We start from the raw sequence: 18,360 nt of genomic DNA, 5'->3' as shown, positions 1-18,360 counted from the left end.
GCAAGATCAGCAAGCTCCCTGGAAGCTGGAGTTTAGTGACTAATGCTGTATGCAGGGATTTCTGTTTCTTACATGGTGTGTAAATGCTCTTGAAGGTGTGGGCAGCATCACTGAGGAGTTTAGAATTTGGTGTTTATTTTGGGTGTGCAGGCTGCACACAATTTGTAGCAGAACAAATGGATTATGAAAGAAGGGTGTTAGGGCTAGAATGGACTGACATTTCAAATGGTCAGATCCCCCTTGAAAGGCAAATAGATCTAGAAGATGAAATCAGGACTGGTCTAAATAACAGGTTCTTTTTCCGTTCCCATAAGCCTTTAGTTTTTCTGGGAGCTTTGAAACTTATTTCACTTAACTTCATATGGATATTCTGTATAAAAGATAAGGGTTGGATTGGCAAGCATTGGATTGGTCTCTTTGTGTTTGCTCCAGTTTACTCACAGATGTGTTTCTAGTGATATGTTTGTCAGTAGGTGGTTCTGTGTAGGTAGAAGCATTTTCTATGGACAGGAGAAAAATAAGAGAGGGAGAAAACTAGAACGTGAAGCTTGGGGGAAGAGGAGATCTGGAAAATCCAGTAGAAATAGTGGGAAGTCGGGATGTTGTGCAGAGGATTGGCAGCTTATCTTGTGATGATTTTGGCTGAGGCCTTGGGTCAGTGGAGCTGGAAGGCTCTGGGAGGTTCACCATGGGGAGTCAGGGGTGCTAAACAGCCTCATGGAGAGAGTGGTGTTGGCCTTTAGGGAGGGGGATGTTCGGAGTGTCAGGGCTGATCACTGCCAGCTGAGGACATTTTGTTAGGGGTCATGTCAGCTTCCTCATGTTTGGACTCCTGGGTGCTCTCCATGGCTCTCTTTTGGGTTGTTTTTTATTTTTCATGTATATTTTAAACCTTGCTTGTTTTTTCCCTGAAGGATGTTCTTGGCATCCAGCTAAAGACATGAGAACAACCCAGATATCCAGCTGTGTAATTTTTGGATATCAAGCTCAGCAAGCAAAGTTGTACAGTGTTCTATGTAGCAAGACTTTTAGAAGCTGGTGCAACTCCTGGGTCATCTAGGCATCTGGTTTGAACTCTGCAGCTTGAAACATGACTATTAAAGTGTCCATGATGCCATAAATAAAGTGATATCCAGACTTACTTTTGTTTTGTTTTGGTTGTTTTTTTTTTTTTTTTTTTTTTTGTGGGTTTTTTTTGGGTTTTTTTTTTTTGGTTGTTTTTTTCTTTGCTTGTTTTGTTTTGGTGGTGGTTTTTTTTTTGGGTTTTTTTTTGTTTGTTTTTTTTTTTTTAGGATTTAACTTATCTACAGCAATATTCTGGGGCTAAAAACCCTTTCAAATTTGTTTCTATACAAATTTTTGTAACACAGACACACTCAGCTCAAAATTTCTAAACAGAAGTGTTTTTTCCCTCCCAGTTAGCTGTGGAACATTTCTAAACTGTTCTAGTGGCATATTGAAAGGAAAACTTACTTTATACATCACAGATAGATGGTGGATATAATAATATAAATACCATGATGGTATTTTTTTTGTAAATGTAAAGAAATTGGAAAAGAAAATTTGTGGAGAAGCTTGAAACTGATTGACAGTGTCTAGTCTTCACAATGCAGGGGTCTTACAAGTTAGGACTCTAGAATAAAGGGCTGTGGTTATAAATAACTGCATTTAGTGCTTTCAGATATGTTTCACAGTTTATTCCTAATGAGAAGGGTTCCTAGTTTCTATTTTGGAAAGCTGCAATTTTGAATTAAATACATTTTTAGATTAACAATACAGCGTTACAATTAACAATAAGTCGCAGAGCTGACTGTAGGAGGAAGTCTATAATGCACATTTATGCCTATTTTTAGTTTATGTGATGGCAGCCTCTCCTGTGAAGTAGAAAGTTTCCCTCTTCTGTTAGCATGGGTATGGATTCTGAAGCACTGTATGTATGGTTATATACCATATATACTTTGCAATAAGACCTACAGCTTCCAGCTTTTTCAGTCCAAGGATCTAAATTGTCAAAAAGAAGTGAAGATCAGCTTACTTAGGATCGAGTATTCTACAGATATAAGACACATAGCCTGAATGTGGGGAGTGTGCCAGCTACCCAGCATGAAGGTTGGTGTCACCTTGTGCCCACGGTTGGGAACAGGCTCCACCTTGTCTGATGTGTCTCTGTAACCAGACCAGTGGTTTCACTGGTTTCTGTGCCTTTGCACTTCCTTTCAACTGCTCCAGCAGAACACCCCTGCTCTGCTCATCAGCCTGTAGCTGTCAGAGCCACCCTCAGTGTTTCCAGCACGGAGAACAGCATCGTTTTCCTCCTGCAGAGCCTCGAGAGACGGGAGCTGTAACTTCAGGAAGAGCAGGAGTTGTTCTTCAGAGCAATTTCCTCAGTTCAGCATTTTTTCTTTAACATCTCCCCCCGCAGATCTGCGTCTCCCTCTTGAGCACAACCATCCTGTCAGTGTCCTGGCATCACCCTGGGGGCTCTTTGTGAGACACCCTGCAATGAGGGCACCTGTTAAAGTGAGCCCAGGCTGGGAAGCCACCGAAGGCCTTAGTCAGAGCTCTGCTCATCACAGTGAGCTCTGCTCAGATGCATCCTTTTGGAATCCACAGACCCCTTGTAGCTGTCTGTTATGGATTAGTTTCAGTCAGGTCAGTTTGATTCTGGTTAATCCTTCTGGGAAACAAAGATTAGTTTCAAAAAAGGGAAAAGAAAAGTAGACGATGCATAAGAAGACCAATTTTTGTATGCAGTGCTTTTGTTTGCTTAGTAAAAAACAAGTCAATATGCCATTTCTATTACATATTAATATTTCTGTGGGCAGAGCTCCTCCCCATAGTGAGTTACTTTTACTGAACAATTGCTACATATCCCCAAATTCTCAAAGTTTAAGTGCCATGGGGAGCAAAATCCCCATCCCAGAACAGCAGGAGTTGGAAGATACATGTTAGTGCTCAGACTGATCAGTCACTTCATAATTGCCTGTAATTTGCAGTTCTGCCAGCTATGATGTTTTCTTTTTCTTTCTTTCCTTCCCCCCTCCCCTGCAGCTTGGTCCCACTTAGAAAGGTGAGAAATTCTGCATTGTCTCTGAAAACATCAAATAAATCTTACTGTGTTTCTTACTATTGAGAAACCTCTCAAAATGTCCTAAATGGGAAGTAAGTAGGCCAACAGCAAACAGGAAATGCATTGACAGTTTAGATACCATCATGATGGGTCTGATGGAAAAATAAAGATTCATAGATTTAAAAGTGAGAAGCAACTGTTTTAGTCATTTGCTTTACTTCCTGCACAAAATAGGTCAGATAATTTTACCCAGTGATGCTTGTGTCAGTAAAAGATTGATTTCAATTACTGATGTCACTGTACTTGTTGCTTTTGCTGTCTTTGGGTGTCTTTTGGAAAATTAGGTACTTGATCTTGAGGTGCTCTGGAGTCTTGATTTCTCCATGGGCAAATCATGTGAGGAAGATGATTTTCTGTTGCACAGTCAGTTGGTTTCTGTTCCTATTTGTGTGTGTTCTAATAGGCTTTTGGGGTCATAATTCTAAAATAAGTGATTTCTCCTGGACATAGTAACAAGTCGTTTTCAAAATAACAAGTTCTCTTTTCTGGATGTGTATTAAGTCTTTCCACAGAATGATTAAAAAACTAAAAGAATATCAGACAGCAGATGGAACTATTGCATCTAGCTAGTTCTTGCATCACTATCCAGAATGTATAGAAAGGCAGATATGGAACACAAATTGGTGCTGCATCCATGGCAGCCTTTGAAAGGTCTGGGGTCCCCAGCACAGGAAAGACATGGACCTGTTGGAGCGAGTCCAGAGGAGGCCACAGAGGTGATCAGAGGGCTGGAGCAGCTCTGCTGTGAGGAAAGGGTGAGAGGATTGGGATTGTTCAGCCTGGAGAAGAAGAGAAGCTTCAGGGTGACCTAATTGTGGCCTTCCAGTGCCTGAAGGGAACTTAGAGGAGAGATGGAGAGGGACTGTTTACAAGGGTGTCAGGACAAGGGGGAATGGCTTCCCACTGACAGAGGGTAGGTATAGATTAGATATTAGAAAGAAATTGTTCCTTGTGTGGGTGGTGAGGCCCTGGCACAGGTTGCCCAGAGAAGCTGTGTTGTCCCATCCCTGGAAGTGTCCAAGGCCAGGTTGGATGGGGCTTGGAGCAACCTGGGCTAGTGGAAGGTGTCCCTGCCCATGGGAGGGGGTGGAATGAGATGGGCTTTAAGGTCTCTTGCAACCCAAACCATTCTATGATTCCTTGTTAACTAAAGAACTGTAGAATCACTTTTCCTAGGAATAATCTCAGTAACAGTTTGGGGAGTAAATGTTTGCGAGTGCTCTCCTGTGTTTCTCAGGTTCTGGCTGTGCTCCCAGGCTGCAGTGTCTGAGCATCAGCTCAGGCCCCTGGGATGGCACAGTGTGCAGGGCTCGGCCTCTGCTGCCCGTGGCTCTGTGGCCAACTGCTTATAAGGACTCCAGAAAAGAGAGACCTGCATGTCCTCCTAACAAAAGAGCTGGAGAGACACCTCTCTAGTGAAAGGAGTTCTCAGATGGTGGATAGGGATGTGTGTCAGTGTCAGAGCTACCATTACTCTTCTAGAAAGCTTTCCTAAAGCATCACCTGTGATGTTTGCAATGGTAGCTCAGGGCATGAAGGGAAGACTCATGGTCTTGAGAGGCTCACAGTACAGCTGCTTTGAGAGTGAAAGATCTCTTCAGGACCACAGTCCCCATTTGTTTAATGGGGAAGATTTATTGTAGTGTATGCAGACTCAAATATTTGTTAGAGAAAACATGATGTGTTTAGCCGTGTTAAGAAGTTGAGGCGTTCCTCTTTAGGAGTGCATCATTTATTTCACAGTTTAATGGCATGCAGATAAAATAACAGCATTTGTGTACTCAGAAAATAAAGTTAAAAGTAAACAATGTCTCTTTTTTTATGTTTCAGGGATCAAATCTGACAGATATCTGCACACAGCTCTTGCTGCAAGGGACTTTGTTAAAAATCTCAGCAGGAAACATCCAGGAGAGAATGTTCTTTCTATTTGATAATCTGCTGGTCTATTGCAAGAGGAAATCCAGGTGAGTCCCTCTGTATTTTTGGGTTTATAAGGGAACTATTCAGATTTGTCAGGAGAAGGTATGACCAGTTACTGATCATTCCCTGTTGCTCTGTAGGGCTGAGTCACAGGTGGGACCTTCCTGTTCTTGACTGTTGCTATTACTCAGGCAATAGGGAAGAGAAATCACTACGTGGTAGATAAATATTCCAGGCAGTAACAGAGTCCCCCCCACAACCCCTGAGAAGTCCAAAGAAAGGAGTTAAAACAGTGCAGCAAAAGCACAGGGTGTGTTGTTACAGCTGAAAAGCTTCCCAGGGCAGATGGGTCTTCAGGAGTGACGTGAAAGTGCCAACTTTCACTTTGTGAGATTATTCTAAGCAGAAGAGGGTGATGTGCAAAATGATCTAAAGCCAAGCAAGGGGAGAGTGGAAGACTAAGAAAACATTACATAGATGCAGGGCCCAGGGGAGTGAGGAAGAGATGAAGATTTGCAAGTTGCTGTCAGTGTTTGCAGCCCACGTGCTGTGCGTTGTCTTCCTTTCCTGTCCTGGTAACAGTTTGTGCATCGTGCCACCTAAGAAACTTTAATTATTATTAACACCTACTGCTTGTTATTAAAATAGCATTGGCAGAGTGGAGGGCAACTTGCTTCTGCAGCAATTATACTGCGTTTCAGTTCCTAAGCTTTTCACCTCCACAGCTCCAGTCTCATGTCTTGGTCTGTTCTCAATTTACAATGAATTCTCTACACTCCCTTCTCCTCTTCCTTCCTTTCCTGTAATATCCTCCTCCTGTTTCAAGTTATGCTTCCTTACTGGTGATGGCCAAGTGGAATGGCAAACCCAGCTAGAAATTCTGTAAAACCAGAATGTTGTCTCCAAAGAAAATTCTCATATCTCAAAATTCCCCCTCCCTTTTTTTTTTTTTTTTTTTTGTTCAGTGGAAAATTTTAGGACCATTAAACTGGGAAAATTAATTTCAGTAATTAAGTTCAGATTTTTTGTGTGTATAATGCTGAATCTATACAACATAAATACAAATTATTAGGTGACACCTACATTAGAAATTATTAGAATGAAATATGTTTGAATTAAATTTAGAAACATATATGCCATTTGATCTTATGTGGCTTTTAATGTTATCTACGTGAAGCATTCTTACTCTGAAATGAAGTAAGGGAGAGGACACATTTCATTTGGACACTTTACCAGATTTGTCAAAATGAAAACTTCTATGTGAAACAGAGTTCAGAAATTTGTGTGTTTTATAGCAGAAAACTATTCCTTAAAAAAACCCCGAACAGTTAATTTGATACTAATCTTTTTCTCCTTCGGAGCTCTTTGAAGCTGTTTTTCTAGTCCTGTTTGTAGTTCAGGTCAGCCTGGCTCCAGCACTGGTCAGGCAGTTTTCCCAGAATACTAAGATTTAGAAAACAAAGTGTTCTGCTGCCTTTTAAGCAGAACTTTCTTTTTGGGCAGGAGACATTACCGAGCTCCTCTGTCATTTGGCTTGATTCTGGAGGAGGCTGGTGTAACACTTGGATTTTCCCAAGGGATCAATATTGTTTATCTTTGTCTGACAGTGCATCTTGAACTGATGGATGTTCAGAATCTGATTTCCATTAAAAAGCATCATATTTCATTAAGTCTGCTGGGAATTGCCCAATGTAAAAGATATATTTAGATCGCTGAATGACTTTAATTTTGGATATTTCTGCTGTCTAGCTGCTATTTATAATTAGTCCAGCATGGAAATCAGTGTCTTTTCCTTCATGCTGTTGTGCCCAGTGGCTGCCTGACAAAGTGACATGTCAGTGGGACATACCTTAAAAAAACCCCAACCCCCCAAAAAACTGTCTGTCTATTCCTATTTGAGGTTGAATAACTTGGTTCTCATCTCACTTGTACTGTACTAACTTGTAGAAATGGCTGGAAGCAGAATTCAGGCCTCAATCTTTGATAAGTAGTCAATGCAGCATTCGAATCTGGACATATTTTTTCACAATATTGTAAGTTAGGAGTAGTGTTGTCGAGACCACTGTAAGCTCTGTTTAGGACTGGAATTAGATCTGTGATTTTAGCTCTAAGACTGCAGTCACTCTTTCTGCAGAAGCTTAGGGGAGTCTGGCAAACTGATGACATAGATTTTGAGGGCTGAGTATTGTATTTTTGTTTTTAGCAGGATCACAGACTGCTGTTTAAATTGAATCCTGATGTCAAGAACAATATGTTTCATGTGGGGAAATAAGCAGAGAGTTTAAAGGGTTTCCCTAGGGCTACCAGGACAGCTTTTCTTTTGACTTCCACAGTCATCTTTAGGAAATGATCCAGCAGCTCCAACATCTCAGTCCCTGTCAGCCTGATTGGATGTAAATATGTGGTTGGTCATCACCAAATGTGTATTTGTCACTGAAGGTAGTTGTAAAAGAAAAAAATGTTTGGGAGAACTTGGTGATTCTCCTCTCACCTCAGTTTATCATAGGTATTTAACTCTGACAAGAAATTTTCTCCCCTGCTGTTTTTAATTGCAATATTCTTTGAATCTTGTGAACTCCTGGCAAGTTGCCCCAGCATTCCCTTCACTGACCAGAGTTTGGACACCTGCCACCTCCTAATGACCATTGACCAGTTGTGTTTTGGTTCACATAGCGGGGTTGTTCTTGGATATTAAAGCTCAGCAGGTGTCACTTGGATAGTTTTAAACCTGTTCTAGACATAAAAATCAGAGCATAACTAGCAATGAAAAAGTGCTTTCCTGAATTTTTTACAAGAAACTTCAACAGAGACACCATAAAGCTTATGGATAAGAATGTAGACTTGGGTGCAAAATTGCCACAGCAGGAGTTTCCCATTCAGTGACAGGTAACACACATGACAGGCCATGTGACACTGGCCTCTTTACGTGGTTCATTCCATTTTTGAAGCTTGGTACACACCGCAAATTGATCAAAGCTGTAGGCAAACCAAGGAGGCAAATGTAAGGTGGTGTCAGGTGATACTGCAGTTGTCAGCCCAAGGCCATGTGCTGTTCAGTTGTCCTGGCATTTCAGTCAGTCATCAAGAGTGTAAACTTTGAAGGCACCCCCATCTTCACAATAATCTGGCACAATAAGCTCGTTATCGCTGTACTGACACTGGAGCACCCTTACCTTTGATTGAGTATTCCAGTTATTTAAAATACCACCAATACTGGAATCATCTTTTAACAGTCATACCTCAGACTGCTTTGTTAATATACATGTTACACCGTTTGCTTATGTGTTGCTAACAGTCTAAATCCTAATTGCAGAGTTACTGGGAAAAAAACATCTAAAAGGACAAAGTCGATCAACGGGTCCCTTTATATCTTCAGGGGCCGAATAAATACAGAAGTCATGGAGGTAGAGAATGTGGAAGATGGAACAGGTAAGAGACCAAATATTGTCTTTTAACAACACAGTAAGTTTAGATCTTGTGTTGGAAGTCGGTGCAGAAGTCCTTGTCCATCTCCTTTAATGAAATCTGAAGTAATCTGTGGAACTTGTGGTACCTTCATTATTTGACCAACTTACATGGCTGAAAGACTGGATGTGCTTTCAGGCACTAGTCCTTCATTCTGAAATGACCTTATGAAGAATTTGCAGAAGCTTGTCTATTTTTACTCCTTATCCAAGTTAATTTAATAAAAGATACTTTTATCTCCATTCCATCCTTTATTTTCTTACATCTTAAGCCATTACAGCTATAATAATAGATCTTCTGGATCTTCTTCTCATTTAGAATGTTACTAAATATTAGTCTTAGCATCAAATCAGTAGCATGGAATGTGACCATGAACAAAGTGTGGGAATGGCAGTTGTGTTTTGATTCTTGTGTCCTGACACAGGCAGGAAGACTGGGTGGCTTTCTGATTTCATCCACACCAGCCCCTGCTCCTGTTTTAAACGGTCAGGAATTAATATTAGGTCCTTTAAACAGCTGACACCTAAAGAGTTCCCACATCCTGTGGACAAAAGTCCTTAGAGTGCAAGAAGTTAGTGTGTGCCCAGAAAACTCAGAGCAAATAACCTGAACAAACATCATAAACTTTTTCACCGATGTCATTGTATTTAAAACACTTGAGTTCTTCTTCTGAGGTGAAATCATCAAGTGTCACCAGTAGGACTGAAGCATTCAGTCAGTTTGAGCAGCCTTTTGACACTTGTACTTCCAGAGGGGTGAGCACTGCAGGTCCCATGGGCAGTCAGGGAGAACACCTCAGAAATCCAGGTCTTCACAGAAGGCAGTTTTACTGACCGTGTCCCCCCTAGTTGGTTGGTGGAAGGAGCAGAACCTTCTGTTCACCCTGTACTTTGTGCTTTGGCCTCTTGCAGCAGATTATCACAGCAACGGCTACACGGTGACAAACGGCTGGAAGATACACAACACAGCCAAAAACAAGTGGTTTGTCTGCATGGCCAAGACTGCAGAAGACAAACAGAAATGGCTGGATGCCATAATCAAGGAAAGGGAGCAGAGAGAGAGTAAGTGGATGGTGGGTTTTGTACTGCAAAGGAGAAATGTGTATGCATGTAGACGGACCTGAGAGAAAGAGAAAAGCTTGCACTTGTTTCTCCACGGGCAGAATTAAAACCTATCCTTAATGACAAAGAACAGGAATTGAGAACAAATATTTCTGAACGTGTACTTTGGGGTTTTTATGGACTTGTGTCAGTAAATTTATCCAATATTTTCATTTACCAGAGCCAATTTCTTTGAATCGAATTGCTGTGAAAATATTACATCTAACCAATTTAATTTTTTGATCTTCTAATTTGTTGGTCTTTTATTTGTAAAGAAGATAAAATTGTATTGTATTTCTCAGTAAAAGGAAAGAAGAAACTCCATCTTGCAGCCTGTTTCCCGATGAAGTGAGGCAAACCCATTCTCACAAACTTGGCCTTCATGATCTTTCAGTGGGACAGTTCCTGGAGAAGAACCCTAGAAATCCCAGCCCTTGGAAGTGTCCAAGGCCAGGCTGGACAGGGCTTGGAGCAACCTGGTCTAGTGGAAGGTGTCCCTGCCCATGGCAGGGGGTGGAACAAGATGAGCTTTAAGGTCCCTTCCAACCCAAACCAGCGTGTGGTTCTGTGAGACACTACACTTAGACTGGGAATGATGGCAAAGGGATGCAGATACTCGTTCCTTTTATCTGTAACTTTTTATCTTGAAACAGTGTCGTACAATAGAAACAAGCTCACAAAACCCAGAATCGGGTGTGTTGAAAGTTCTGGGTTCCTTTAAAAGTCAGAACTATCCTTCCCAAGTGAACCTGTTGTCCTGTTTGCCCTGTGGGAACAATAATAACTCCTCACCAGAGAAAATTCCACTTATTTTAAGACATTAAAAATGTCTTAAAATAAGTGGACCTTTAGAAGTCTCTAAAGTCTCTCTGCACACACAGCTACATTAAAGATGTAATGGCTCATTTTATGCTACAATCCTTTCCATCTACTTTGCTAAACTCAAAGCACATTACAGTGTTGTTACCATAGGATATAAAACATTTATAACCTACTTTGTCAGATATAAACCCCAATACACCTTCTGATAATAGCAAATGTAGATTGTGCATGGTGTAAATTGGAAAGAACTACCTGAAGGCAACATGGAAAATCAGTTTTGTTTTATCCTCATTGGTCTCCTGAAAGGATCCTGATCTTCCAAGTCATATATTTTTTAATAAAATACATTGCTTGGCTCTTACTTTTACCCTCAGAGTGTTAAATCGTCTCCCTAAGAGAGTCTCCATTTCACAGTGAGTTTGTGATTTGGGAGGTCACAGTGTCCTGTGGCATTTCCCATGTGTCAAGTAAGGTGTGTGAGGGGAGAGATGGTTCAATAAGCAGTAAAAAGGCAGGACTTGGAAAAACAGACCATATTTAAACATGGGCCTTGCTGGAGAATGTGGGGAGGTGACTGAAATATAAATACCAGGAAGGGAAAAGACCTGTTCATGAATAGGAGGTTTCTCAAGGTCTTCCGTGCAACATTGGCCAGGAAGAGTGGGTTTTCTGATGCTTCTTGTCATATAGTTTTATGATGCAGGTGATGACAGGCATTTGGGATAAGCATAGATATTCTGACAGAGATTCCAGGCTTTATTGGAAAATATCCTTTGGATCAGAGTACTTGCAGAGTCATATAGTTATCAGTGTTTGGATTAGAAAGCTTGGTGAGATTCCCATTTCTGTAGGATGAGTTGGGTAGAATGTGCATTCCAGGCTGCCATTTCCATGGGGGAGCCTCAGGAATTCAGGGATGTGAGAGCAGCAGGGAACATGTCCTGTTACACAGGCTGCTTTCTGTCACGAGTCCACGTTGTGAATTAACCTGAGCTCCACGTGCAGCACTCACAGTGAGTTGGACCAGTGCTGGGGGAGAAGAGGATGGAAGAATAATGGCAATAAACCAGGGGGTTTGTGGAGCCAAAACCTTTAGCCAGATAATGGACACATAAAGGAGATACTGTATTTGAATGACAAAATGTTGTGCAAGTCTAATTTCTGGAATGTGCATTTCAAGCCTCTAAAACAAATGCATTAAGTGTTTTCAAAAAGCTAGAAAGCAGCTCTGAGGGCTCAGAAGGTTATTGATCCATTTCAGTATCTTGCCATAAAACAACAGGATTTATCTGCATTTAGGATGAACTCCTCTTCCTGTACAGGTTTCCTTTTGTAGCCTTACACTGATCACTTAAATTCTGCCTAATGTCCATCTCTGTAAAAATTAGGCATGTAAGTACAGGACCACTTCAGACTGCCTGTTTTCAGGCCAGTCTTGGCGTTGTCTACAATCCGTGCCTCTGTTTTGGACTCCAGAGTTGCCCAGATGTACAAATTCTGGAGTAACTTTGCCAGAAAACTAAGCTATGTGTTTGGACTAGAAAAGACAAAACATCTACAGCAGCAAAACAGCTTTTGTCATGTGCTGTCCTCCTAAAGCAATTTGCAAATCTAAAGGGAAGAGGGCCAGAAAATGCCAGTTATGAGGATAGTTGTAATGTAGACACCTGCTGTTTTCAGAAATCGTCCTCCTGCCTGTAGCAATTTTCAAGTTAACATGAGCTGTGTGGGAACTCATACAAAGTGAATGTGAAATGTTCTTTATATCCAGTTATCTTTTATTCTTTAAATCATGCAATATTTCTTTCAATGACTGGGTAATATGATTGTCAAACTCTATTTTTAGCCTAAAGGTATTAGTAAAAAGGCTAATTAAGAAAGGATGAGAAAATAATGTTCCTCTCTTATTTTGATTTATTCACAGATGTGAATTTGATTTCAGCAGTTTGTATTTTTGGCTTCAAGTAATAGAACACTCAGAAAGTCTTCTACTCTTTCAAATATCCAGATGCTTGAATGATGCCTTTAACAAGTCTTATGCTTGAGGTTATTTCAGGTGCACAGGTGAACTTGCAACAGGAAATCAGTTTCAGAGGGTTGAGAATCACAGAGTCAGAGAATGGTTTGGATTGGAAGGGACCTTAAAGGCCATGTAGTTCAGTCCCCCAGGGGCGGGGACACCTTCCACTAGCCCAGGTTGCTCCAAGCCCTGTCCAGCCTGGCCTTGGACACTCCCAGGGATGGGGCAGCCACAGCTTCTCTGGGCAACCTGTGCCAGGGCCTCCCCACCCTCACAGGGAAGAATTTCTTCCTACTATCCAATATAAACCTTCCCTCTTCAGTTTAAAGCCTTGTCCTACCAATACATGCACTTGTCCCAAGTCCCTCTCCAGCTCTCTTGGAGCCCCTTTACGTAATGGAAGGGGCTCTCAGGTCTCCCTGAAGCTTCTCTTCTCCAGGTGAACCCCCCCCAGCTCTCCCAGCCTGGCTCCAGAGCAGAGGGGCTCCAGCCCTCAGAGCATCTCCATGGCCTTCCCTGGACTTGCTCCAGCAGCTCCATGTTGTTCCTGTGCTGTTCCCCAGGGCTGGAGGCAGCTCTGCAGGGGGGGGTCTCACCTGAGGGGGCAGAGGGGCAGAATCCCCCCCCTCCCCTGCTGCCCACGCTGTGGGATCAGCCCAGCACACGTGGATGGGGCACATCCAGCCTCTCACCCACCAGCACCCCCCAAGCCTTCTCCCCAGGGCTGCTCTCAATCCATGCTCCTCCCAGCCTGTGTTGGTGCTTGGGGTTGCCCCAGCCCACAAGTTGAAAGCTGCTTTTTGAAATGGAGAAGAAAAGCTGCATCTCAGTGGTGCTAAACTCACCAATGACAGTTTTGTACCCAGATAAAAAATGACCTAATTTCCCCCTTAAATGGAAAATAAGTCAGTTAATTTTTGTGTTTCCTCCATTCTTTGCTGTTGGCTCAGCTTTTGACTTTGAGCAAATGCTTTGTCTGATGTTAAAGATCTAAAGGAATTTCTGCTTTGTATTCCAGGTTTGAAACTGGGAATGGAGAGGGATGCATATGTCATGATTGCAGAGAAGGGAGAGAAGCTTTACCAAATGATGATGAGCAAGAAAGTGAACCTTATCAAAGACAGAAGGAGAAAATTAAGTACTGTTCCCAAGTGCTTTCTTGGCAAGTAAGTGGCATTTCGACTGAAAAGGTCCTTTCATGCCAATTAAAATAATGGACTGGATATTCTGGGGATGGCATTGTGATGTCAGATCAGGTGTGTTTTGGTGCAGCTTCATTAAGAAAGCCCTAAGCCCCATTACAGTTGTGATTTATTAAAATTAACCATTGGTTTCTGCTTTGCACCATGCACATTACACCATGTGACAGCTCACTGTTGTACACTAACTCAGAACTGCTGCAGGGCAGCAAAAGGAGTGAGGGAAAAACCCTCAACTCCCACAAGCTTGAGGCTGTTGGTGGCCTAACCTGTATCCTCTTGTGTATACAACCAGTGCTTTCCTGGTGATGTTTAAATCCAGCAGAGCTGTGCAAGTCTCAGGATTTAATTTAGCAATTTCCTTTCTGTCGGTGTAACGGACACAAATGAAATTTTGTGCATCAGGTGACCTGATATGTTTGTTAGAAGTATAGGGCTGTATTGGCTGGAAAAACCCTCCTTGATTCAGGCTAGATATTACAAAATAATGACTAATTCTGAGGGATGACATGTATGAGGCAGCAGAGGAGAGACCCTGTGGGCGACCAGTCAGCAGCTGGAAATGGCAGCAGTGGGGGAATGTCCTGCTTGGCACATGGGGAGACACAGGAGCTGCTGACCTGAGAAGACTTTTCCACTTCAGCTGCTCGTGATTGAAATGATCAGCTGTGGAAGAAAAAAAGAATTCCAAGAGGCAGAGTATCCCCTCATTTCTCTTCCCTCCCCTGGCCTCCCCAGGGCAGTTTGCAGCAGCATTCCCTGTGTACAGGGGTTGGAAATGTCTCCCTGCCTGACAGGAAGCAGGCTGGGAGCATAGGCTGGTGACACTTCAGCTAGAAAAAAAGTATCTTGATTTTTGGAGAATCAGTTGCTTTTTAGTTCTTCACACCCATGCCCCCACCCTCCCAGGTGATCTTGGATTAAAAGTGAAACCTTTTAGATCTGACAGGGCATTTCCCATTTTCCATGCAACAAGAAGTACCAGATCAGGAACTTATGTTCTTCCAGTGCTGTTATGTATGAGTCTGTTGTGGATTCCATGATATTTTACTCAGTTTCAAGTCTTATCCAGGATTTCCTGCTACTCCCTCTGCTTTTGAAATGTCTGTTTTCTTACAGTCTGTCCTGCTCAGTGCCCTCAGTTTGCTTGACAGCCACCTACCTTCCAGTAGTGAGGACCTGACCTAACTTTGCCTATGGCTAACTGAGCCCAGACTGAGATACCTGCAGGTGTCCTGATCTCTGACAAAAGGATTATTTCTCATGATGTTCCAGCCTTCCCCACAGCAAATAACTCTGCTGATATCTTCTCAGCAGTCACTTGTTGGTACAGTCCTGGGAAGTTGAGTGCAACTCAATGAGTGCATTCCAGTCATGACTGGCAGATTTTGTATCATTCCCAGAGCTTTCCCTGGACAATGCATATTGGCTGTGACCTGGGGTTTTTTTGCAGATGCTCCTACCTAAGGGAGTCACTAATAACTGGGAGATAGTGTCCTAACTTGCATGGCAGCACTGGGAAGAGAAGATACTCAGTTATCCTGGAGAGCTGTTTAGGACAAGATGGGAAAACAAATCAGGCTTTGCCATCCACTCTTTGAGTTGATGATTTTTTAGAAACAGTCTGGTATATTCCTTGAGAACCTCTTGGAATGTTTCAGGATTTACAAAGCCTTCAGAGCAAATGGTTACTGATTTTACTTCTGAGTCAAATGTCAGAGTAGTCTTAGAGTAGCTCTTCAGAAAACCATCCCATGGCTGGGAAGCTCCAAGGCTGTGAGAATAGTGCTCAGGTATTTTCCTTTCTCTGCTCTCCGTTTCAGACTTTAAGAAGACTGCATTACATTTACATTCCAGATAAACTCCAGAGACACAGTTCCAAATAAAAGCAGCAGGAAAGCTAACGGGGTAGCTTCCACCGAAGTTTTGAGCAGCTATTTAAGTGCTGTAAACTGCCTGATGGGGAACTGTAGAGGCCCTGGGCATCCCCCTGGGCATCCCCCGTGGCTGTGGTCACTGGCAGCAGGGCCATGCTGGGGCCCTGCACAGCGTGTCTGCCTTGTGTCCTCAGTAGTGAGGGTGGAGGGTCATTCTTACTTCTCCTCCCTCTGCAGTTTATATTCTGTTTCAGCTTTTAAATACTTCTAGAAACAGTTCTGAATCACTGGGAAATTGAGAATGAGCTTTCCTTAGGGGACAGAGTCTGACTCATCACTACTGTGACTCTGGGAGTTTTACAAAACTCTGCTGGTTTCCATGGGATTCCCCTGGCATAGCTGAATAGATTCTGCTGCTTTTTCTACACCATGACAGCTACAGAGTAGCCCCTCAGCAAACTGAAGTTTTCAGTCCTGAAGCTTTTTTAGTTATTCTAAAGACAAAATGCAAATACTACCTACAGTTTAGATGAGTCAGCACTGATAAATATGAAGAGACTAAAAATACTTCATTCAGAGCCCACAAGCAGAGACCTGGATACTGGCTTTGCTAAGCAGCAGCACTCTGCATGTTGGCAAGCACCCAAGTGTTTTATTGAACTCACATTTCCCATATGTTGCTCTACTTTCATATACTCCTTTTGTTCTTCTCTATGACTTTAACACATTTCTAGCATAATTGCTAATTAACCTGGCAAACAGCTCAGTCCCCTGGGGCTCTGACAGGGCTGGATTCATCAGGCTTGCCATGGTCGTTTTTTGTACTTACTGTTTCTAATGAGTAACATCCTACATATCTATCAATTTTTGGCTTTTATTTTGCCCATATGGGCCTCTCACCTCTCGCTCTGCCCCTCACCAGAGAGAGGTTTGGTTTCGTGCTGCATGAGCAGACAGACTTAGCATCTTTTGTCTATAAATTAGAAGCATGATGTATGTATCTGCCAGGCACCACCTCCAGAAAATGACCTTAAATTAACCTGTCAGTGGGACTTGTGCTGTGTGTTACTGCTCTGTGCTTGAATTCAGTAGGTTGGATCTTCTGTCCTAAGTCCTACTGTGATTCCATTAAAACCAATGCAGTCACACCATGGGGCTGGGGGCAGAAATCAGACCCAGTGAAGAAAGATGAGCATGTGTAACTAAGTCAAACCACAAACACTGCTTGGAGAGGGGTAGCTTGGAAAGAAGTAGCTGGGAAGTGAGGATATCCTACTGTTGAACTAGTCTGTAAGGTCAACAGTTAATCTTGCTTTCCTTTTTCCCCATGGGTATCTGGACTGCTCCATAAAATAAGGATTTGCAGCATCTTTATAGATCCAGCCAGGTTGTCCTTCCTTTTGATTGCACACTAACTATGAGCTAAGGGGAATGGTGGGGAAAGTCTGGATCTTCTGCAGAGCATTTCCTCCAGAAATGGAGGAAACCAAACCACGTAGAGGTACCATTGCTTACAACAGTTTTCACACTTGCTCCAAGGAGAGAGTCTCCATGGCTGGATGATGATTGCAGGGCAGGTCCCTGCTGTCACCCAGAGCTCAGTGTTTGTTCTGCTCCCCTTTGCAGCGAGTTCGTGTCCTGGCTCACGGAGATTGGAGAGATAAGCAAACCAGAGGAAGGGGTCAACCTGGGGCAGGCACTGCTGGAAAATGGAATCATTCATCATGGTGAGTGTGCTGTGCCATAAAGAGATGTCAGATTTCAGTAGTGCCCTGGAAACGGGGGTGGAAAATTGTCCGTAGCTGTTCACATGGTGTTCAGATACTTTCGTGTGCCATACCCTTCAAATCCTCTAAATGTTTAATGATTTGGGGGATTAATGAGTGGGAAAATATATGCCACAAAACCAGGACTTACTTGGTATCCTGAACATATTTATGTCTGCAGTTGCTTGATTTCTCTGCAACATCTTAGTTTGGTACTATATCAGGTGTACGTTCCTTTGTACTATGTGTGTTTGAAAATCTGTAGCAGTCCATAAACACAGGGTTGCACAGTGAGACATCAGCAACCCAGAAGAGAGTAGAGCAGTGCTCTTTTGGAACAGGGCTCCAGGTGATGGGTCATTCTAATGAGGCTGCTCGTCATAAAAGGGAGGAGATGATGGAGGGTTTGTGTTTCCAGCTCTTTTGGCAAGAGTGTCTCTTTAAAATAGTGAGAGACCATATTTGTTCATCTCACCCACCTTGAAGTGCTGTGGTGAGGGGTGTTTTAGAAGAGAAGGATAGAGCATCCAAAAGTGCTGCGTGACTAAAGGATACTTGCTGGAAAATTGTCTGTGCTATCTGCATTTCTACTAAAAGGTCCTTCTCCAGATTGCATTGTTTAAATTCAGATTTCTCCCACTTTATGCAGACAGAGCAACATAGTCCTAGTTAAACACCAAATACCCCAATTTCAGCATTCAGGTGAGTTTAGCTGCAAAATGCACATCAAAGGAATACTGTAGATGGGTGTTAAGTCACCACTGCTCTACATTTTCGTAGTCTCTTGGAAACCAATTTAAATAGGGGAGGCATTTAATTAGGCCAGTCTTGCTTTAACCTCTTGGTTACTCAGCACCACAGACTTGTCTTTCAGGTAACAATAACACTGTTAAGAAATTATGTCTGTTATCTTACTTTAATTAACACATAGAGAACTCTATTGTAAGCAGTCCCTTAATCCTTCGTGCACATACACTTCCACCCACGGGTACCAAGACAAACTTTCAGGCACATTGAGACTTTAAAGAGTTTTGAGCATGAGCTCAAAAGCACTGAACACT

At 42.5% G+C, this 18,360-nt stretch overlaps 1 protein-coding gene across 2 annotated transcripts in view; it reads left to right on the top strand.

Annotated features, from left to right (window-relative positions):
• Window positions 1–18,360, top strand: part of PREX1 (phosphatidylinositol-3,4,5-trisphosphate dependent Rac exchange factor 1) — a 146,335-nt gene that overhangs the window by 78,849 nt on the left and 49,126 nt on the right. For both annotated transcript variants that reach the window (XM_039382335.1, XM_039382334.1), the window contains exons 7-11: window positions 4,961–5,094; window positions 8,364–8,479; window positions 9,427–9,576; window positions 13,476–13,623; window positions 17,160–17,260. In XM_039382335.1, the coding sequence (XP_039238269.1) occupies window positions 4,961–5,094; window positions 8,364–8,479; window positions 9,427–9,576; window positions 13,476–13,623; window positions 17,160–17,260 (649 nt within the window). The remainder of the gene's footprint in view (window positions 1–4,960; window positions 5,095–8,363; window positions 8,480–9,426; window positions 9,577–13,475; window positions 13,624–17,159; window positions 17,261–18,360) is intronic.

This window comes from Pipra filicauda, unplaced genomic scaffold, assembly GCF_003945595.2.
Source record: "Pipra filicauda isolate LSUMZ 115617 unplaced genomic scaffold, ASM394559v2 scaffold265_size1292809_pilon, whole genome shotgun sequence".
Taxonomy (NCBI): domain Eukaryota; kingdom Metazoa; phylum Chordata; class Aves; order Passeriformes; family Pipridae; genus Pipra; species Pipra filicauda.
Note: the sequence above shows the minus strand (reverse complement) of the source record. Positions and strands in the feature narration are given on the sequence as shown.